This window comes from Alternaria triticimaculans (genome assembly GCF_023758025.1).
Source record: "Alternaria triticimaculans strain BMP 0046 chromosome Unknown scaffold_3, whole genome shotgun sequence".
Classification (NCBI taxonomy): domain Eukaryota; kingdom Fungi; phylum Ascomycota; class Dothideomycetes; order Pleosporales; family Pleosporaceae; genus Alternaria; species Alternaria triticimaculans.
The window spans coordinates 1,845,436-1,866,539 of record NW_026055960.1 but is presented as its reverse complement, the minus strand read 5'-3'; the positions used below and the strand labels follow the sequence as shown (position 1 = coordinate 1,866,539).

The window sequence follows — 21,104 nt, the reverse complement described above, 5'->3', positions numbered from 1 at the left end:
ATGGTGGGAGAGGATTCTGACGGAGAACGTGCTGAGTCTTACGCCTGAAGATGTTACTTTTGAGATCGAGGCGGATGGATGCCCGATGGCTAGACCTGAAGATGTGTATCATGACGAAAGCAGCTGCACCTGTAAAGGGGATCTGGAAACGGATATTAAAGGGTTGATGGTAAAGAAGTGAGATGGCGACAGGGGGAAGAAGACGATCTAATGGCCTGGAGTTCATGTCCTCCCATACTTATAGCTCTTACTGATAGCCCTGGAACGACTGCTGTGATGACGATGCTGATACGTGACTGATGTAGGTGATTGCTGCCCAGGAGTTGCCGGAGTGGTAAGCGATTTTGGAAGATGCTCTTTTCGGGGTATTCGCTGTTTCTTGCCGTCCGATATCATGGCCATAGGAGGTCAGAGGAGCGATTGCTTGGGTGATGTTGGGTGCTCCAACGAATATCACCGGATTGCGGAGCTCTAGTGCGGATGAGTCAGCAGCAAGCCCGCACGCGTCATGTCGCGTCGCGTCGCGTCACTTCCAAGGTTCGTTCATAACGAACACCGGCGTCATCAGCATGTTTTGGTGGGTCTCGCAATGACACCTAGAAGCTGACAAGACAACACATTGAAATATATGTATCTATGTAATCACGCAATTCACTTCACTGACCAGCGCGAGGCCAGGCCCCGGTCTGAGTCAAGCCGCATTCCCATCTTCCCCGTGGCAGTCTACTCCTTCACTTCCTCCTTGACGAACTTACTCTTTCCCGCAACCTTGACAGCCAACAGCCAGATACTAATATCGCTCATGATATCCACAGTACCAACGTCCGCTCCAATAGCCTTCGAAAACCAGTTCCGCATCTCCACCGCGACCAACGAGTCCACGCCGTACCGATAGATCGCCTTCTGAGGATCGATGTCGTCCTTGCTGACAACCAAGAGACTGGAAAGCTGGTTCTGGATCGCGTCGACAACAATATCGGTGGCTTGAGCGAGGTTCGTGGCCTCTGAGAGCTTGTACGAAGGGCGATTCTTGGCTTCGGCGGTCGCGGTGTCAGAAGAGAAGCGCGAAGGGAGCGTGTCGAGATAGTGGTACAACGGCCGCGTACTACCGAGAGGTGCCACGATACCCATGGCACGGAGATCAGCCGGCAGGGTCAAGGGTGTGATGATCTGGGACCCGACGGTGCTTGCATCGACGCGTTCGGGGTCACAGCAGAAGCGTAGCAGCTTGTAGATGTCGCTCATGGGCACCTCCTCCAGCATACCCCGCACGCGGAGCAAAGCTTGTACTTGCTCGTTCTGAGCGACGTAGCCAACACCGGTGACCATGCTCAGAGCGAGGGTGTGAGCACGTTGGCCGTGACGCATACGATGGGCCGCTAGTTCGTCCTGGTATGTGTTGCCAACGGTGTAATTTGATTGACCGAACGAGCCCATGATACCGGTGGAAGATGACAACATGACGAAGAAGTCGAGATCGGCAGGTAGAAGCTGGTGTAGGTTCCAGGAGCCGTCTACCTTGGGCGCGAGTGACTCATGCCACTTCTCGCTCGACATCTTTGCGAAGGAAGAGTCGCGCATTACCATTGCAGCTTGGACACACCCTTTGATTTGCGGAAGAGCTTGGAAGGACGCAAGGGTCTCCTTGAGCTGGTCATAGTCGGCGACGTCGCATACTGGAGCATACACTGCGGCGCCTTGTGCCATCAGTCCTTGCATGAAGTAATCGCGCTCAGATCCAGTACCCTCGACTGCTGATCGTGACGGCAAGATTAGATGCTTGGCTCCATTGTGTACCATCCACGTAGCAATGCTCTGGCCGATACCGCCAAATGCGCCAGCGACAAGATAGCTGGCGTCCGAAGAGAACAATGGCTTGTCAGAATCTGGCGAAAGTTCCACCTCCACAATCTCGTCGCCAGCCATCTCGATGACTACTTTTCCAAGCGTCTCTCCATCTTTGAGCGACTGGAAAGCCTGCTGAATACTGCCCTGCCTGAACACGGTCGGAGGTAGAGACATGGTGATCTTACCACCTTCCATCAGTGATAGCACATCTATGAAGATGCCAGCAAACAAATGGCTCTGTGCTAGGTCCTGGAAGTTGACGCTGATGAAAGTAATGTTCTTCGTTGTAGGAGGTACCACAATCTCGTTTGAGCCATTCGCGGTCGAGTTGAAAACGTCCTTCTCTCCAACGCCAACAAAGCGTCCGAACGAAGCGATACATGGCCAAGAATCTTGCAAGAGTTCTTCAGAGCCCATCACAACATCAACACCTCGTCCTCCTGTCAAACGGAGGATGCCATGCTGGAAGTCGAGATTGCCAGTGAGGAACACGTTCGACGTCGGAACGTTGAAGTTCTTCTCCAGGAAAGCCGCTTCTTCAGGTGTGCCTACAGTCGCAAAGACTTTCGTATATCCGTGGAGAACTGCGATTTGGATGATCGCTCGGCCGAGCGTGCTAGCAGCCTCGTGGACCAAGATGGACTCGCCACCCTGTATACCGACACACTGCTTCAAGCCGTAGTAGGCCGTACAGAATGCCACTGGATAAACAGCAGCATCGCAGAAGCTCATACCGTCCGGCATCTTGTGCAGTTGTGAGAACTTGCAGCGGGCAATTTGCGCAATGCCATCTCGTGTGACACCGAAAACGCGATCACCAATCTGGAAGCCCTCATCGTAAGATGAACCAGTGCGTACCACGACTCCAGCGATCTCGCTTCCGAAGGTCTCATCATGGACCTGGCCAAGTGCTACCGAGACGTCCCGGATATTGAGTCCAACCGCCTTGATTTCAACGACAACATCATCCGGCTCAAGCTCTCCAATGTTGTCGGAAGCCTGCTCGTAATGCAGTGTACTTAGGATGCCTGCCGCGCCGATGGTCAACTTTGGGCTGTCAAGCTCGCTCCAAGGTTTGGTGACAGTAACTAAAGTATCTTCGGTAGGCAGTGCTTGAGCAGTGAGTTCCGGGTCGTCGACCACACGTGGAATGCAGAGCTGGCCGTCAATCTCGCAGTACTCGTCCTCCGGGTCGGGTTGTGGATCTAACAGTGTCTTGGTAATCGTCGTGATATTGGCAGCGGCTACGTCAAGCCCGTTATCCGAATTAAGGCTGATGCTTACGAGCCGATAGTCTTCAGATTCCGTCGCTAGCGTACGCACAAGTCCTGAAACCAGGCCTTCGGTTGGGTTCTGGTCAAGAGCCCGATGCTGGAATGTGACCCACAGTAGGGCATTGACGTTCGATACCAAGGTCTTGATCTTCTCGAGTCCGTCCTCTTGCATGTGTCGAAGTAAATTGCCGTCCAGACCAGGAAGAAACACGCAGGTAGCCTTCTCAAGGTCATGTTCTGGTACAGAGCTCCATGCTACCAAGGCAACACCAAGCTCGTCTTGCGCTGACATTGTTCGGCGAAGATTCTGCATCAAGTCCACTTGTGATGAATCCGCTTCATCGTAGATGATGTGAATGCAGGATTTAGAAGAGGCTGATGAAGTAGACGAAGTTGTTGGGTGATCGAAGCTAGCTGGCTTCCAGTCGATGCGGTATAGGCTGCGTGGCACGTCCTTCTTCTCTGTTGTAGAGTCGCTGCGACCAATAGTCGTAGTCTCTAGATCGCCGTAGAAGCAGAGTTCTTGTGTATCGGCAAATGCTGCCGTGACAGAGAAGAGCTTGTTGCGAAATCCACGTCCAGATACCTTCGCATGTACCCTAACATCTTGCGCATCGGAAGATTCGCGCAGCAAGTTTGCAGAGAACCAAGCGTTGCTGAAACCAGTCGGTACAGTGGTAGCTGAAGAGTCCTTGGCGTAGATAGAATATGCTGGAAATGTCATCTGAAGTATGGTATCCAGCGCAGCGGGATGAATGAGGTGCGCATCACTGTAGTCAAACTTTGCGTGCGTCTGCCAGTCTCGAAGTCCAATTGTGCCAGCCGCCTGATTGTTTCGATTCCACTTGACATTGCGCATGCCCCGGAAAGTTGGGCCATATGCAAGGCCGGCCTCATCGAATGCGCCGTAGATGTCAGCGCTGTTAATATCGATGTGGCATCCGTCCAAAGCCGAAAAGAAGGCGAGCTTCTTCTCATTCAGCGCTTTTGCATGTTCCCTGTATTCCCCTAGGTTCTCGTGGCGTTCGTCGTACTCAATCGAAACAGAACCGGCACAGCACAGGTGCCATCCACCGTCCTCGTAGACAAACAGGGAGAACTGGTGCCCCATGGAACCCGGCTGCATATCACGGGATTCCAGCATCGCGGGTCGGATTGTGAGCTGTATTTCGGTACCGCGTGGATCAGCCGAGAGCGTCATAGCCTTCGTAAATTTGACATCTTCGAGCTTGTAGCCTGTTGCGTTCTCAGCTCGTTGACCATAGTACTGGCGCATAGCTTCAATGGCCATGGCAAGCATGCCCGCCGCAGGCATGAGGCAAAGACCGTTGATTTGATGATCCTTGAGATATGGTGATTGATCTAAGAGAATGCGGTTCGTCCAGCGTGCTTCAAGTTCGTTCCAGTCAGGGGTGCGCGAGCCAAGAAGCTCATGATGAACAAATTGTGTCTGGCGATACTGAATGCTCGTCCTGCCTTCAAGCCAGTACTTCTTCTTATCTTCGAATTGATAACGTGGAAGTGACGGCAGGAAGTTGGGGCTGTGACTGTTGTCCATATTCACTGCAGCTATGTCGACAGTGCTACCCATGGTGTGTAGCTTTCCTGCACATTCCATAGCGGTAATGTCGGCGGCCCGATCCCGACGCAAGATAGAGCTGTAATCGGTTGTAATATCCCTTCCATATTGTTTGAGAATATCGCCTAGCGGCGAGCGCAGAACGGAATGCGGACCGATCTCGAGGAAGAGGTAGCTTGAGGCATCTTGCCGTGCGCATACTCCCTGCAGCGCAGCGGAGAATTGTACTGACCCAGTGAGATTCCGTTGCCAATAGCTGGAGGATCGCAGCTCATCTAGACATTGGAGATCTTGCCCAGTGACGCTCGAGACAAACGATGGCTGGCTCTCTAGCGGCTCTCCAACCTCAATGTTCCGGAGTAGCTTCCCATAGATGTCGGCGACTGAATTCATGTGGTGTGGTGAGTGATACGCAACGTTGACCTTGAGAACATGCACTTCGATCTGCGCTTCTTTGAGAGCTGCAGCCAGCCGATGAACGATAGCATGTGAACCGGAAAGTGTGAAGCTGGTCGCGCTGTTGTAGCAGGCAATAGCGATTGGATCATCGGGATTGTCGACATTCGTCTTGTCCATCACATGTTTCCAAGCATCGAGAGGAGCCTGAACTGCGATCATGGCGCCATGAGATGGTTTGAGAGTTTGGGTGATTGCAACGGCCAAGCCTCGAAAATAAGCTACCATCCAGGCAGACTCTCGTGAGATCGCACGGCTAGCATAGGCGGCAGCGATCTCGCCCGAAGAGTGACCTACCGAGATGGAAGCGTGAACATTCCACGAGGTCAGCAGGTCGAGAATAGCCACCTGTAGCGCGGTGCAAATAGGCTGACTGAGCTCCGGCTGATGGATGACGGATTCTTCTTTCGACTTGTGGTATAGTTCATCGATGAGGGACCAGGAACTACCGAGTGATTTGAAGTATCGATCGGCTTCAAGCATAGCGCCTCGAAAGGTTTCGTACGCCAAGAGCTCGCGACCCATTCCGTGCCACTGCGCACCTTGACCAGTGAACACGAAACACACGTTTACGTGTTGTTTCACTCGTGTAGGAGCAGGAAAGGTGATTTGCGACCGCAAATCTGGTGAGGCGACGCAGGCCGTCTTCCACGGGAATGGTGTCCTCTTCTCAGCCAACGTGTATGCAAGATCATTGAGAAGTTGAGTACGGTCCTCGTTATCTGCGTGGTTGCTCATCCATGTTCCAAGGGCGGAGACAGATCGCTGAGCCGCACGCTCATCGAACGCAGATAGTATCAACAGTTTCGGGACATTTCTGCCAATCTCACCAAGAAGCATGGTGGGGTCGTCCGCGGTAGTGAATGGGGTGAGATCAGCGAGAGGCTCCGATGATACATTGGTACCCGTGCTATGATCGTCGTCATCTCCGTCTTTCTCCATGGTACCGGAGATATCTGATTGACGCGCAGATTGGCTGTCCTGGATGAGTTCAGTGCAGTGTCGGCCATTCAGTCCGCGGCTGCTAAGAAAGCTCAGCGCATCGTCTATAACGACGTGAGCGTTGGTGCCTCCGTAGCCGAAAGAATTTACGCTCGCGCGTCGGACGCCGCTTGTAGGCCAGGCTACTGGTACGCGTGGGAACTTGAGGTTAGGGCCAGCCGCTGCGACAGCAGGGTTGATACGCTCGGGATAAACGTTGGGTGGGATGATGCCCTTCTCAAGTACAAGAAGCGACTTGATGACGCCCGCGATACCGCTGGCGCCCTCGGGATGTCCCATGTTGCCTTTGAGCGCACCGACGAAGATGGGGTCTTCAGGCGTTCGAGAGGAGAAGACGTTGTTGATAGCCGCAGCTTCACAAGGATCTCCCACGGGTGTACCGGTACCGTGCGCCTCGAAATAGCGAGTGTCACCGAGATCAAGACCTGCGCGCGCATACGTCTCGCGAATGAGGCGCTCTTGAGCGGATTGGCTAGGCGATGTTATGCTTGGGGTATTACCATCCTGGCCACATCCAGTTGATCGTATGACGCCGCGAATGGTGTCTCCATCTGCAATGGCCTTGTCCAGACGCTTGAGAATGAGTACGCCGAAGCCTTCACCTCGGGCGTAACCCGATGCGCGCTCATCGAACGAGTAGCAAACACTATCTTTTGACATCATATTCAAGCTGCTCAAGAGAGCAGTCGAGTCCGGAAGTAGGCACAAGTTGTTACCGCCGACGAGTGACTACAATCGTGTTAGTTATAGTGTCAACCTAGAGAATGATGAACAGGCCTGCAGCCTACATCGAAATGAAAACGCGCAGAATGAGTGACCTAGCGTCGATGTAGGCTCCAGGAGTTGATGTGGCAGATGAGACGAAAAGTTGACTTACCATATCGACGCTACCAGCCAACAATTCTTGACACGCCAAGTGGAGCGCAACGAGGCCACCTGAGCAAGCTGTGTCGACGGTCATACTTGGTCCACTGAAATCATAGAACCAGCTCAAACGGTTGGCAAGCATGGCCAATCCGCTGGATCCGACAATACGGTAGTCTCCAGGCATCTGGGCATCTCGCTGAGAGATCTGACTGTACTCTTGAAGTAAACAGCCAACGTGAACAGATGTCCTAGTGCCTATGGCTGCCTGCATGGGGATACCGGCTGCGTGTACACGTCAGTGCGGGTAGAGTTAGTTTTCGAGATGTGACGTACCGTTCTCGAGAGCATGATAACTTGTCTCAAGCAACAGGCGCTGCTGAGGGTCCATGCACTCCGCTTCCGCGGGTTGAATGGAGAAGAAAGGAGCATCAAAGCGAGCGGGGTCATCTGCGAGGAAGTGACCGCCTCTATTCTTTACAGTACCAGGTCGATGACCATGCTCCTTGTAGAAACCGTCGATATTCCAGCGATTCTTGGGGATCTCGGTCATAGTCGAGCGGCGTTCCATGAGTAGCTTCCACAAGCTCTGGGCGTCGGAGATGTCTTGTGGAAATTTGAAGCCAAAGCCTACAATGGCAATGGGTTCCACGCCAGAGGGTTGGCTCGGGGGCGCCATGGATGGATGCTCACTATCTGCGGAGGTGTTCATATCGTGGAGTGTCGTTGGTTCAGGTGTTGAGGAAGTAGGGAACAAGTGTGAGTCGCTGGAGTTAGCAGGTGCGACTTTAAGGTACCGAGTAAGAGGTCAGGAGCTGCAGTGAGTTATAGTGAGGTGTTGGGGAATGCGGGGCGATAACTTCACTGTACAGGTGAGCGAGCGGCTGCCTGAGCAAGTTAACACAGCGTCTGCTGAGGCAATTGCGTGCTGGAAGTGCCTGCCTGATTTCGAAACCGCGTCAGGCGGGCGGTATGCAAACGCGCTCGCTCACCCCTAGAGTTCAACTGGAAGGTGCAATACATCATGGCTTCCCAACCAGTAGTGAGTGCGCTCGAACTCTAGAGATTGTACTGTGGATGTGGGGGCGCCCTTTCCCAGGCCGCTCCGCATTACCAGGCTACCGGCGCCATGAAAGAAATGACTTCCCGCAAACAGTAGTGATTTGATACTCAAGACTGAGAACCCACGCTCGAGAGTCGAAAGAGGAAGACCTAGGCGTAGTCTGCCACATGAGGCTAGACTGGTGTAGACGGCACCTGGGTGTCTGACCCGCGCCCGGGCGTATGTCTCGAACCTCACGAATTCCGGGCGCGTGCATTGTAATACGATGACTGAGTTCTCTCGTCTCTTCTCAAGTGACGACGACTGCCCATCGTAATAAGGGATGTGTTCCTGAACCCCGTCTGAGCCAGATTAAATTGCAAGATCGGAGTGAGGTGTAAGCTGCCCTCGCATGATCGACCGTGCAACAGAACGGCAAGCCGGTGGCTACGGGTAGCCGTTCCCATGGCTATGCAGTAACGGCACGCGCCGTGATCGATTGTGGTGATACGAAGTAGATTTGCACGACTTGGCGCACTCGCTAACGCCACCAGGGGCAATGATAGGCTCCTCGGTGATCGAAATCCTGCATTTTCAAGTACATAGCAGCAATTCTGTTACACAGACATGTCACAGAGCGTATACTTTGCATGCCGACTTACTTAGGCTGACGCACTGTTTAGCCACGTAGACTTCTTGATTAGCGTACCTCGTGCCGACCGACCGTTCAGTCGTCTCGTATATGCCAACAGCAGGTTGCCCTAATCTATTCGTAGGTTGGGTAGCCGGCTACTCGTATAATATGACTAGGCTCCGGTACGCCTGACTTGGCTCTTAACGCCATTTGACTGTCTCGTCGCATAGGCTGACAAATGGCCGAAGAGCCTCCGAGGTATCCACACTCCGTCAGCAGTAGAACTCAGGCCGCAACCTTTGAAGCGCCTCTCAGCGATGTTGCAGAAACTTCTCGAGTTCATTCGCTCTCTTTGGCAAAGCGTTAAGTTGCAGAATGCTCGAAACGACGAGGGTGATGCTATGCAGTATAGTGCCAAGACCGGACAGTGCATGTCAGAGCATGCGTCCATGAAGGGAACAATGCAACAGCTCTCCAGCCCAGAACGCCGTGAATCATCATCATGTATGCTCATTGACCGTTTTGGAGAGGTGCTCGATGCTTCTGCTCATCAAGCCATCCGCAAAAGTCGTTATGACATTCGTCCCTCGCAATGTTTAGTACTGCATCATCCGGGGTATTGAGGTACAGTGTAAGCAAACGGATGGGAACTTGATGACAGGCGGTGTTCTTGTCGGGCAACTTTCTGGAGGCGTGGATTTCGGATGGCATGATCGTATAGATGGAGCAATGAAACCCTTTCCTTGTGTCTGAGCTCTCAAAAGACCTCGTGTGATAACCAGCCCTGCCATGACGCTATACATATGAGGCGCGAAAGCTGCCGTGCCGTCTGACGGACAGGATCCAGTATTATGGAGTGCTTATTCCGATCGTTGTCCTGTAGGTCGGGGACATGGACGTCATTGATTTGACAAAGACTTGCTAATGTATCCTCAGTTGGCAGGTGTGCTCATCCTTTTGGAGACGAAACATAGCTCTTAGCAGGCAGCACGATTATTCCTTTCATGATTTCGAGGTAACTGTAGCAGAGTCTGGCGTGCAACTCGCACGAGTCAAGGTTCTTTGTTGCGTTTATAGCAACAACAAGGGTTGGTCAGGTGCGCTAGCCAATCAACGTAACTGAAGGAGCTACCTTTATTGGCAAGTCGATTTGAGCGGTATTTCCCATTTTGCCATCAGCCGCGATAGCCTTGACCAATCTTGAGTGTTGACGCCCAGGCTGTCGTGTAAACGTGACTGAGGAAGCGAACCTTGGAAGTCTGGACACCCGATTTAAGGAGGAGACATGATTCCGCAGGGCACATGGAGGAGAAAGTAGCGTATTCCAGCAGGCCCTTGTTCATCGCATCCCTCGAGTTGTGTTCGACAACATTAGTAGAGACGGTGAGACCTCGGAGCCATGACTTCCATATACCCGAGACCCTGTTGTTTCATGCAGCCAGGTACATGCAGTCGGGATACGATGAGGTTGTTTGTCTCCGGACCTGAGGGCGTTCCCCGCTACACATCAGCCCTATGTCATGCATGGCTAGGTGAAGGGCCAGCTACGGGCGGAGGGATGCGAGCCCGCTGAGCCTCCACGTGTTGTTTCAGCCATCAGTCGTCTCCTCGGTGTGGGAAGTGTGCACGTGCAGAGTCGTAAGAGCCGCAAACGCAAGGGTGACAGCCTTCGTGGGTCGAGGTCATGGCGTCGTTGCTGCCTGGGTGAGCTATTCTGGAGTTACACGACCCGACATTTCATCTCCCTGCATCTCGGTGTGGTCGTCTCCTGTCTTTCGGGATTGCGATGTGACCACAGTCGTCGTTAGCGTGGTTATAAGTCGCGTAGTATTGAAGCCAGGGCCCGGTCGTGCCTCTTTATTGCTGGGGATGAGCCAGCAGGACGAGCTATCGTTTCGTGGCACTGCGGGTTGGAGGACCTGTGACCAGATGCTCGGATCTTTGATGGCTAGTGGTGGGTATCGTCGATGGGGCCGTGGATGGGGGCGATGGATGGGTCGAGGACTGCTCACATCGCGACGCGTTTGGGATGAGGCTGGCTGGCTTGGTTCTGAGCGGAATTAAGCCCGACAACGCGGGACGATAGCGGGGCAGCACATGGCATCGCGCCAGGCTACGGCCAACTCCGACGCTTACTCACGGCCTGCACGCGATAGCTGGGGAACAGTCACTTGTACATAGCTGTCGTTGCAAAACCTTCATACCACAGTGTATACGTATTCCAGTTCTTCATCCGGCCATGACTGCGCAAACCGCCGAAGGGCTCACGCCCGAGCAGCTCGCTTTCTTCAATGAGAACGGCTACCTACTGATACCGGATGCTCTGTCGCAAGAAACGGTCAAGCAGTTGGTGGAAGACACGAATAAGATGCTCAACGACTTCTCACTCGACGACCATCCCATGACCAAGTTCTCGACTGGTGGTGACGACGGCGCCGATCACGTTGGAGACAGCTACTTCTTAGAATCCGGCGATAAGGTGCGATTCTTCTTTGAAGAGGGTACGTAGCGCGTTCGGAAACTCAAGACCATGCACTGACATCTGAGCAGACGCCTTCGACAAGTCTGGCTCGCTGACAAAACCCAAACACCGCGCCATCAACAAGATCGGGCACTACCTCCACGAGCTTTCACCCTCCTTCCGCAGCATGTCCCTGTCGGCCCGCAATGCCGCCATCGCTTCCTCCCTCGGCTTCCGCGACCCTCGTGTCCTGCAATCCATGGTCATCTGCAAACAGCCAGAGATAGGCGGCGCAGTGCCACCGCACCAAGATAGCACCTTTTTGTACACGGATCCGCCAAGCGCGGTTGGATGGTGGTATGCGCTCGAGGATGCGACACAGGAGAACGGATGTCTGAGCTTCGCTGCTGGGAGTCATAAGCGTGCTGCCATTGAGAAGAGGTTTGTAAGAACAGGCAACGGCACGGGCTTCATCGACAACGAGAGCGCCAGATTTCCAAAAAGTTTGAAGCAGGAAACAAACGGCGAGAAGGAGTACGAGATGGTCGAGAAGGAGGAAAGATACGACATGGGTGAGGTCAAGGCCGGGACTCTAGTGCTCATCCATGGCAACATACTCCACAAGTCGGAAAAGAATACGAGCAGCAAGAGCCGCAACATCTACACGTTCCACGTCATTGAGGGCGAGGAGAAGTATGACGAGAGGAACTGGTTGCAGCCACCAGAACAAGGGTTTTCGAGATTGGCCAAAGGAGAAACAGCAGCGAACGGGACGGATACGAACAACAGGCTCGCGAGGGACTGGTAACGACCATGTAGAATTCTAGGTAACTTGATCAAGATTTGCTCTGGACGCATAATCCGATCCCGCCGAGTACAAAGGCCATGCCTATCCAGGTGTCTGTTTGGTGTTAGCCCATATCCCTCGTACATAGACGATTAGACAACGTACCCCGACTGATGACCTTCTTCTCTGCCCACCACTCCCCCAACACGGTGAACAAGAACGCAAGAGAGTTCGTGATTGGCACCGTGAGACTCAATTCCGCCTTGCCTATCAATATGAAGAACCATACACTGCCGGTAACGTTCAGCAATAGTGGTATCGCATACGCTGGCCTGCTCAAGACGCCAATTACGGCGTAGAGTACGCCCAAGACTTTCTTCTTCAGCCAGGAGTTGTTTGGATCGGTGAGGGCGGGGCGTTGGGGCGGCGTGTAGTTCCTGGCGAATACAAGTTAGCCTTGGACGCGTTCTGGAAAGGACCACAAAAGGCAGAATATGGTACATGACGGAGCTTGAGACTTACATGGCAGCTTTGCGCATGAAGGGTGTTGTAAGCCCCCAGCATGCGCCGACCAGAAGGAAGCCCATGATCCAACGGAAGACTCCTGGCTCCGGCTCATTGGCCATGGGCGCGTCGGGATCCATGGCACTGGTGTAGGGTGCGAAATTAGGCAAGAGAATTGCAACAGCAAACACGACAAGAGGAGCGTCAATCTCGTCGGTGCTGTGCTGGTACAGTCGTCACTACAGAGACTCGCGAGCTGCCCATGTCCGGGGCTGACCCACAGCTGTTCGTACGACGCGCTAACCGCCCGTGCGCGCCTGGGCAAGCCTCAACACCACGCTGCCATCGTGAACGCGTACTTTCTGGCATCACCTCCACCATCAGGTTTGTGGCAGCCGACGCCGACCAGTCACTCAAAAAGCGCAATTCGTTTCGAAATAGGATGACGAGTCTCTGCATTGGCCCTATGCCCAGGATCAGACCACACACATGAGACTGAAGACAATGCCGTCACAATTTGGTAAGAACGAAAGCGAGGCCTGGCGGTCTTGTCGCACATCGAAACACTATCATCCCGATCCTATAATACAGTTTCAAATTGTTTCTAAACCTCGTGAAGTTGGAGGTCCACCCATACTGAGTCCTTGCGGCTCCCCCAATGTGCACGCCCCGGAGTGCACGTCACCTGGGCAGATTGACCGTGCTGCAGATCTCACGGTGTTACGCTCAACTGCCTTTGATCCACGGCCCTGGTTCCTGCACTAGCTACATCCTGGCCGATTGGAAATCCCCGTTCTTGTATCTGTTTTTGGCCATCGATCCACTTCTCAGAATCTGGAGACCTAATTCGAAATCGACGATTCAAAACTGTCTGCGGCATCTGTCTTTGCCGTATACCAGGCTTTCGGTAACTGAACAGGCGAGATCGTCTTGTCGCATTGAAGATTTCGTAATCCACGTGGTCTACTCAACAATCTGAGCTGTGGCCCTCACGAAGTTGCTCAGGCACCCCTCCGACTTCTACCTCTGAAACAACCCTCAGGTCGCTACCTCTCACTCATATGCAGGTCGAGCTTCGGTATACACAAAGACACTACAACAAAGAACGTCATCTACAACCCGATTGTCGTATTACGGGTACCTGCGGCATGGGCAACGTACCTAGGGAGAATACCCAACGGCTGGTATGTGGCTGCATGGGCACGCACCTACCATCATTACGACATGTTCAATTACCCTAGTCGCGGGCTCGAGAGGTTGTGAGGCACGGGCGGTGCGAACGCCTCAAAGCTACTTGAAACCAAAGGGTTGGGGCTTGGTCCCCCCATGCCAACCCCGGGTCAACCCAATTCGACCTACTACGCTAAGTATAGCTGGAATGTACACCGAGTAGGAATTGGCTGGTAAGCTATTTTGCCATATTTGGATGCAAAATTGAGTCTCTCTAGTCTAGGTTTGTCTAGCATGTTTGTTACGGTGCATCATTGGCACGTTACAGAAGTAGTTCGTGCAGGCCTGTAACCACCACAGCGTATCCATCAGTCAGGTACAAGTACCGTGTTACTTATCGCCTTTACTCGCCACCAATTCTGCTACATCCTTCAACGTCACTCGCTCGCCTATCCATTGTCGGTAAACATAACCAAACACGCTGCAAACCTACTTCCTCTCATCGCTATAACATCAACACTCTGCCGACACTATGCCAATACGGCCGACCAGCGACAAAGAGGTCGAAGCAGTCGACCTGGACCGCTTATTCGAACAATATGTCGAGACAGATTTACTCAATCATTTCAATGACCGAACGCCTAAGCAATCCACTTCAGGTAACACGACGCATCATTTCGAATCGTCTTTGTCAAATGGAAGCGAATGCTTTGGTCCTGAGCCTATACTCGATCGGGAAACACAGGCTGCTTGGCACAAGGCTCTCGAAAAGTACGCACAAAACGCAACCTCGTTTCGATCTGATGATCCTGCCTCCTCTTTCTATGTTACATCATCTTCTGGCATTGATTCTCGTAGCGACTCCGAGTTGTTGAGCTTCGAAGATCTCTTTGAGTTGGAGAGAAATCAGTCAAGATCCACCTCTCAGCCTCCTACATCTCGACCCCACCCTTCTGGACGATCTGTCAAAAAGACTCTTTCCTCTCAAGGTCGACCGAAGTATCGCGGTATTACCAAGTCTACGAAAAGACCACATCCTTCAGTCTCGGCCAAAATGATGCAATCATCTCATTTCCAATCGACCATCGCAAATGCGTGGACTCGCAAGACGGACAGCCCGACAGAATCTTTCGCGAGAGCCTCGTCACATGGTATCGCTTCGCCCCCGCTTTCTTCCAATCTGGATCAGCAAGAGCGCAACAATGGCGGTGTTGCCCATAATTACCACCAGGCTTACACTAATGACTATTCGAGCCTGCCCAACGACAGGTCGAACTATACGAACTACCAATTGACTCCATCTGCATCGCCAGCAATGGAAAATTCCAGCAACTCCGACGGCGGCTTCAACGCTAACATGGGACTCGCCTATTGCTCTTCTAGCACGTCAAGTGCGGCTCTCTCAGCCTTGCAGACCCCGCCTTCCTCTCTCCACTTACCCGTGACAACATGGGGCTCTGACACCTCGCCAGCTTTGGACCTTAGCTTCTCAGCCTCGTGCGACACTAGCAACAGCCTTGAGACAGCAGGTTGGTGGAATGAGAACGACCCCACTGTTCAGCCGCCATACTCTACCAGCTTTGGTCAAAGCAATCTGCGATCTACGAGCCAAAATGTGAGATTAGAAGGACTAGGGATCTCTTACGACTCAGCCGCATTCGACTTCGGCGCTATGAACGAGAGCTATTCGGCCCCCAGAGCCTCACCCTCGTTCGATATGGCTAGCTATGGTGCCATGTACAACAGACCATCACACCATTACGCGCAACCTCAAGTGCTGTCCACCAGTCAACCTGTCTCGCGCTCTCCCTCACCACGCGTCGAACCCCGCTTCCATCGTTCCAAGTCATCAAGCCATCATCGCTCTAGCCAATCGTCAAGACGCAAGTCCAACCATTCTTCCCAGCAGTCCTCACGGCAGGCGAGCGTGAACAGTGGCGGTGTCGGTTTCGTCAACTTCACGCCAGACGACAGCCGCAAAATCCTCACAGGTGTCGCACCCAGCGGTTCCAGCAAGACAAAGGCACGACGAGAGAAGGAAGCCGCCGATAAGCGCAGGAAGCTTAGTCGAGCGGCTATGAAGGCTGTTATAGAGGCCGGTGGTGATATCGACAGTCTGAGGAGGTTGGAGAGGGAGGGCCTGCTGGTCATGGAAGGGTGATTGGCAGTGTGCCTACCGACTTTCGGAGTTTTGTTCATGTCGAGACTTTTTTTCTCCGCTCGCTTTATACAGGGCCGATGTTTTACATATACGATTTTAGATGGGGTATTATGTGTTCACTGCACAATGACTAATGTATGATTGATTATCTTTACAATTCTGTTCGGCGTGCGCGATCTGTGTGCGCTCCGTGAGTGCTGTTGCTAGATCACTTCTGGCAAGTGACTACATGTTACAGCGTAATGGTTGCTGCAGCTGCTCGTTGACGACTCGGCGGGTACAGCCCGTCAGGACGCATAGATTCGATGCTTGAGCGGCATGACATGCCGATGTCTTTTACTTCTGAATATTTTTGGATGCCTCGAACTTCGTCTATCCTCAGCCGGCGGCCTCCACCTCCATACGTCCAAGCACGGCTTCTACGACACCTTTGGCGCCAATGCCCCTCTCCACACCACCTAGACTTTGCTCTTCTGCCTCAAGCTCAACCGCGCCGTCATATACCTTGACGATCATGTCCTCATCCACCTTCGCGCCACACGCTACTAATCCCCTGATTAATGTGCTGACCCTGGTGATCTCGCGCATAACAGCTGGCTCGATCTCGTCGTTCTGGCTGGAGTACAGCGTCTCGGTCACACTTTCGTCTAGCCTGTTAATACCCACCTCTTTCGGGTCCGCATTCGTCGCGATGTGTTTGCTGATGAAGATGTATCCGTTGACGCCGAGTACAATGTCGATCTCGCCTGCCGCGGTGTTCAGCGTGAACACCTGCCGCCTACTCCTCACTACACCACCCTTGCGACTCAGTATGCCACCTCCTGCGCCACTCAGACTGGTGAACAAGCCGTTCCGCAGTTTTCCGTATTTGAGCGATCGTGTGTGGAGGGATGCTGTGCCGTCTTGGTGCAGACTCTGCACTTCGGCGACGAGTAAATCGCCTTCTTGGAAGAATGTCCGAATGTTCAGTTCGTCTACTGTGGTTCTGCGGCGCAACACTCCACCGGGCAAATTTATACTTGACAAAGGCAGGTTTGCGTGCATTGGTGCTGCGATGTCCACATTCCACTTCTTAGTTCCTACTGTCATTATGCGTCCCACGACCAAGTCGCCAATCTCGGGTTGGTATCGAGCGCGCAGCGGTTGTACGGAAAGCAGTTTGTTGGTCTTGTGCAGGGTACCGGCGACGGTCGATATTATCGTGGTGGAGGAGGGAGGGAGGCTTGGGATGTAAGTGCCGTGGCCGCGCATCCATTGAGGATCTGAGGTTATGTGTTCGCCGGGCGTTACTATCGATTTTGAGCCGGAAGTCGCGAAGTCATCGTCTTCCATTTCGACATCGGAGTCGTCGTAGTCGTCTTGCGCATCGCGCCGTGGTGGGAGAGGTGCGCTGGGTGGGAGGATGGAGATTGGCATGGTGAAGATGCGTCTGTGTGGACGGCGCGTTCTGTTGTGAGAGTGTGAGGTATATGATCGATCGATTCGGTTACAACCAATGGTTTTAAGCTAGTCGAGGCTGCGTTCGTGCGATATCGCGGGGGTGTTGGTGATGTTGTCTACTGCGAAGAGCTTCCGAAATTTTGGCGGGGATTGAAGCTTCCCCGATGATCCCTGCCGAGCTTTCCGGATGGGGCCTAGTCTTGACGCGTCTACCTCATGGCAGTCGCGACAGGTCCGACCCGACGTCATCCATCAACAGTCGAATCTCGCTACCACTCCCTTTCGATCACTGCTGCATCGCTGCTCTGAACGGGAATCTCGGATACGATAACCATGGCACCGACAACACCATCCCCTGTCGTTTCCAGCTTCAACGAGCCCTTCATCTCAGCCCTGGATGCTGCCGCGCCGGCCAATGCGACCGATGACCCAAGCTACTATGCCCGCTATCCGCGGTCCCTGATCACCACCTCTAATCTCGACACTTTCATGAGTGGAACTGGATCTGCAATCTACGAATCATTAGTGCCTCTCCTCGAGTCTACTAGCCGCGAGCTTATACTGGTCACTTGCTTCTGGGCTAGATCGACAACTCTAGAAACACTGAACGAGGTTCTGAGAAGACTCTCCGACAAGGCTGTCAGGAGAGGGACGGACAAGATCAGAGTTCGACTTTGCTTTTCTTCTAGCTCGGTCTTTCAGAAGCTGTTTCACAAGCAAGCCACTTCTGGACAAACGTATCCACCTTCAGTATGGGTCAAAAAGTTGGGCTTACCTGACCCGTCTGAGCTCAACGGGCTGGATCTCGAGATCAAGTCTATATTCATATTACCATTCAGTGTCATGCATCCCAAGTTCATCATCGTCGATCGGAAGACGGCAGTGTTACCAAGTTGCAACATCAGCTGGGAAGAATGGTTCGAGGGTGCCGTCACCCTTACTGGACCTGTTGTCGAACAGTTCCTCAAATTCTATCGTACTTTCTGGGAGCGGCGAGAGGATGTTCCGACTAGTCTCGACGTTCCCGACAGCGCTGCGGTAAAGCTTCACGGTGCGCTGAAATCGTCTGCACTACTGTCGGCTCGCAGTATACATACCGTCTTCCTTCCCAGCCCACATCGTCGTAATCCGCGCTTTAGTTTCGTTGGAGCTCAAGACACCCTTCGAGCTCCGCCAACGCCTCTGAACGTTTTCATACTCACACTCTTCGCAAAGGCTGAGAGAAGCATCCGTATTCAGACGCCAAATGTCACTGCGCCACCTGTCCTGTCCGCCATACTCAGAGCGCTTGCACGCGGCATCGACGTACGCATTCTGACCTCCGAACGTCTCATGATACTCGAACAGTTGGTCACAGCAGGAACCACAACCTCACGCTGCATCAAGAAGCTCATCAAACGCTATCAACAGCTGACTCACGACGGTGGCAATTCGAACGATGAGGAAGCAGCTATGGCGACTCCTAAGCCCGGTCGCCTACATGTCTCATACTTCGAGCCGATCGGTGGACCCAAGAAGAGGGGTAACGAAGCAGGAGAGCCTCAACAGTCACATCTCAAGATGACCATCGTTGACGAGGAAGTATTAGTCTTAGGCTCTGGAAACCTGGACCGGGCGAGCTGGTTCACAAGTCAAGAGCTAGGTGTTGCCTTTTTCGACAAAGAAGTGGTCAGAAAGGTTGGAAGTGCGGTCGATGAAGGTACACAGGGAAGAAGCAAAGTGGTATTTGACAGTGAGGGCTAGCATGTATCGTGTAAGACGGGCGCTGCCTAGTGCACTAAGCTAAGAGTGCAGCAGTGGCATGAACGTACTGTTCTGTTGACCGTCTAAACTTCTTCCCATGAACCAAGTCGGCTGTGGAAACATCTAGCCAACTGTCCTATTCCCCTCACGAGCTCTGAGCTTACTAAGTCGACACACTTTTTCCAAGACTACCGTTCCATACCAACGTCCCCAAAGGACCTCGCCATCGTCCTTCTCGTCCAAACGCTCAGTTTAATCCTTGATTTCGACGAGATCCGCAAAGCATGTCGCGACCCTCTCAGCGCACCCATTGGGACAGGCTTTGGTGTTGGGACCAGCGTCTCCATCGGTTGAATAGTCTCCGCATTTGAAACCACGGACCTTGACTGTAAGCTTGCGGGTGCTGAGATATGTACGACAGCCTTCGAAGTGCTCTTCGATTTTTTCCTTGTCCCTGCAGCCGTGAATCCTACCGATCTTGTTTCTGTCGTTGTGGTAGCCATCTAGATCCCCAGCGAGTATAATCTCGACTGTGAGCTCCTTCAGGGCGGGAAACTCTGACTGCCAGGCGACGGCCGGATTCTCGCTCCCTCTAAGCTTCTTCAGTGTTGCTCGACGCAGTCTGGAGCTCTTTTCGGTGTCGAGGAGGACATCCCATGAGTACGGGAATTTGTCTTCATTCATCCTTTTCCAACCTAGTCGGCAATCCACGAAGATCTCGATGGTTAAGTTCCGAATCTGTTCTGCGAGAGACGTGGGCGGTCGCGGGTATTGTAGGCCAGCGCTCGGCCAGGAGAGGAGGAATTGGTTCTCTCCCCACGAAATCTTGGCTAGTCTATTCATCTCTTTGCTGGTGAGGAGCAAAGCCTCATAGCCAGCCATTGTTGCACGGATGGGATGAGTTAATTGCGTGAGATTACCATTAATGTGGAGTCGGTGGCCAAGGGTCGCCAGTTTCAGCTCCTCTGGTAAACTGTTCCAAGATGCAGGAGCGGAGGCCTCATCGCACATGCTCGCTAAACTCATTAGCGTGCGAGATGGAGGGTGGTGAAATAGGAAGACTTACTATCCTTGAACGACCCTGCGTTGGTTTCTTTGTCGGCGTTCATGCTGTGGTGTTCTGCTTGGTGGTGGATAAGAGTAGTTGTTCGGAGAGACTGGGGAAGATTGAGGGAGCAAATTCAGCACATATTTATCTGAATGGCCACAGTTGAGCCCGGTACGGTGAAGTCAAGGCAAGCAGACACGTTGCTGAAAGGCGTCAGATTGACTTGGGGTCTACCCATGTATTCTACGCAGTTGTTCATTGCGTACGAGTGAAACGAAGTCAACCCTGCGGACGCTGAACGAGCTTTCACATTGGACGGCCGTGTAGGCTTTGGGTGAATGCACACAGTGCACAAAGGGCGTGCCCATCCCTCTACTACATATAAACCTCTTTCCCACGGGTGTAGTTCTTTCACCGTGCGAGCCGAGAAGCAACCCACCAGCAATCTCAATCAAACACCGTTTTGTTTCATTCATTCGACATCTCGACCTTCACAGCATAGCACATCAGAAATAATTACAGAGCCTATACGAGCCCTTCAAGGCGTCTTTCCTTCCAAGTCTCACGAAATGTCAGCGGAAATGACGCAAACCAATATCGTCCCGTCGCAATTTCTAGCCTTATCCAATGAGCTGTTGATGCAAATTCTTGGATATTGTCTTGTATTTGACAAACCCATCACGGCCCTAATGCACTCAGTGTACATGGTTCGTCTCATTCGACTTGCTAGCATCAACAAACGGCTATACGACCTAGCTATGGATGTCTACTGGAAGGAGAATGAATTTGTCATCGGGCTATCGAAAACGAACACGCTACTCTTCAATCCTCGTAGAGCGATGTATAACTTCATGTATCCAAGTCCGCCAACCGCCTCACTGGTGCGTAACTTGACTTTAGATCTGCGGTTTCAGCCGGAGCGCTACAATGGCGACCCTCGGTACCTTCAAGATATCTTCAAGCTAGATGGCGACTGGCTGTTCCTAGTCCCCAACAGATGGAAGCCGTCCCAGATCCCGTTGACTTTGGGTAAATGCACGTCTGATGACACCCGTATCCCCGAGGGTACCCCTGCCTCAGATCCCGTGCGC

At 52.9% G+C, this 21,104-nt stretch overlaps 7 protein-coding genes across 7 annotated transcripts; 3 read left to right on the top strand and 4 right to left on the bottom strand.

Annotated features, from left to right (window-relative positions):
• Positions 1 to 723: 723 nt before the first annotated feature.
• Positions 724 to 7,735, bottom strand: J4E78_003312 (putative PKS-like protein biosynthetic cluster; the record flags this gene model as incomplete). The annotated part of the gene is made up of 3 exons (XM_049363952.1): positions 724 to 6,888; positions 7,037 to 7,242; positions 7,360 to 7,735. 3 exons carry the CDS (start codon positions 7,733 to 7,735, stop codon positions 724 to 726), a joined length of 6,747 nt encoding a protein of 2,248 aa, XP_049224617.1.
• A 3,203-nt stretch (positions 7,736 to 10,938) lies between these two features.
• J4E78_003311 (uncharacterized protein) lies at positions 10,939 to 11,968 on the top strand (the record flags this gene model as incomplete). The annotated part of the gene is made up of 2 exons (XM_049363951.1): positions 10,939 to 11,200; positions 11,250 to 11,968. 2 exons carry the CDS (start codon positions 10,939 to 10,941, stop codon positions 11,966 to 11,968), a joined length of 981 nt encoding a protein of 326 aa, XP_049224616.1.
• Positions 11,969 to 11,996: 28 nt separating this feature from the next.
• Positions 11,997 to 12,591, bottom strand: J4E78_003310 (uncharacterized protein; the record flags this gene model as incomplete). The annotated part of the gene is made up of 3 exons (XM_049363950.1): positions 11,997 to 12,061; positions 12,113 to 12,384; positions 12,470 to 12,591. The coding sequence occupies 3 exons, from the start codon at positions 12,589 to 12,591 to the stop codon at positions 11,997 to 11,999; spliced, it is 459 nt and encodes a 152-aa protein (XP_049224615.1).
• Positions 12,592 to 14,153: 1,562 nt separating this feature from the next.
• On the top strand, positions 14,154 to 15,782 carry J4E78_003309 (uncharacterized protein; the record flags this gene model as incomplete). Its single annotated transcript, XM_049363949.1, has 1 exon — positions 14,154 to 15,782. The coding sequence occupies one exon, from the start codon at positions 14,154 to 14,156 to the stop codon at positions 15,780 to 15,782; it is 1,629 nt and encodes a 542-aa protein (XP_049224614.1).
• A 378-nt stretch (positions 15,783 to 16,160) lies between these two features.
• On the bottom strand, positions 16,161 to 17,198 carry J4E78_003308 (uncharacterized protein; the record flags this gene model as incomplete). Its single annotated transcript, XM_049363948.1, has 1 exon — positions 16,161 to 17,198. One exon carries the CDS (start codon positions 17,196 to 17,198, stop codon positions 16,161 to 16,163), a length of 1,038 nt encoding a protein of 345 aa, XP_049224613.1.
• A 357-nt stretch (positions 17,199 to 17,555) lies between these two features.
• Positions 17,556 to 18,965, top strand: J4E78_003307 (uncharacterized protein; the record flags this gene model as incomplete). The annotated part of the gene is made up of 1 exon (XM_049363947.1): positions 17,556 to 18,965. One exon carries the CDS (start codon positions 17,556 to 17,558, stop codon positions 18,963 to 18,965), a length of 1,410 nt encoding a protein of 469 aa, XP_049224612.1.
• Positions 18,966 to 19,217: 252 nt separating this feature from the next.
• On the bottom strand, positions 19,218 to 20,074 carry J4E78_003306 (uncharacterized protein; the record flags this gene model as incomplete). Its single annotated transcript, XM_049363946.1, has 2 exons — positions 19,218 to 19,981; positions 20,032 to 20,074. The coding sequence occupies 2 exons, from the start codon at positions 20,072 to 20,074 to the stop codon at positions 19,218 to 19,220; spliced, it is 807 nt and encodes a 268-aa protein (XP_049224611.1).
• Between the last annotated feature and the right edge of the window lie 1,030 nt (positions 20,075 to 21,104).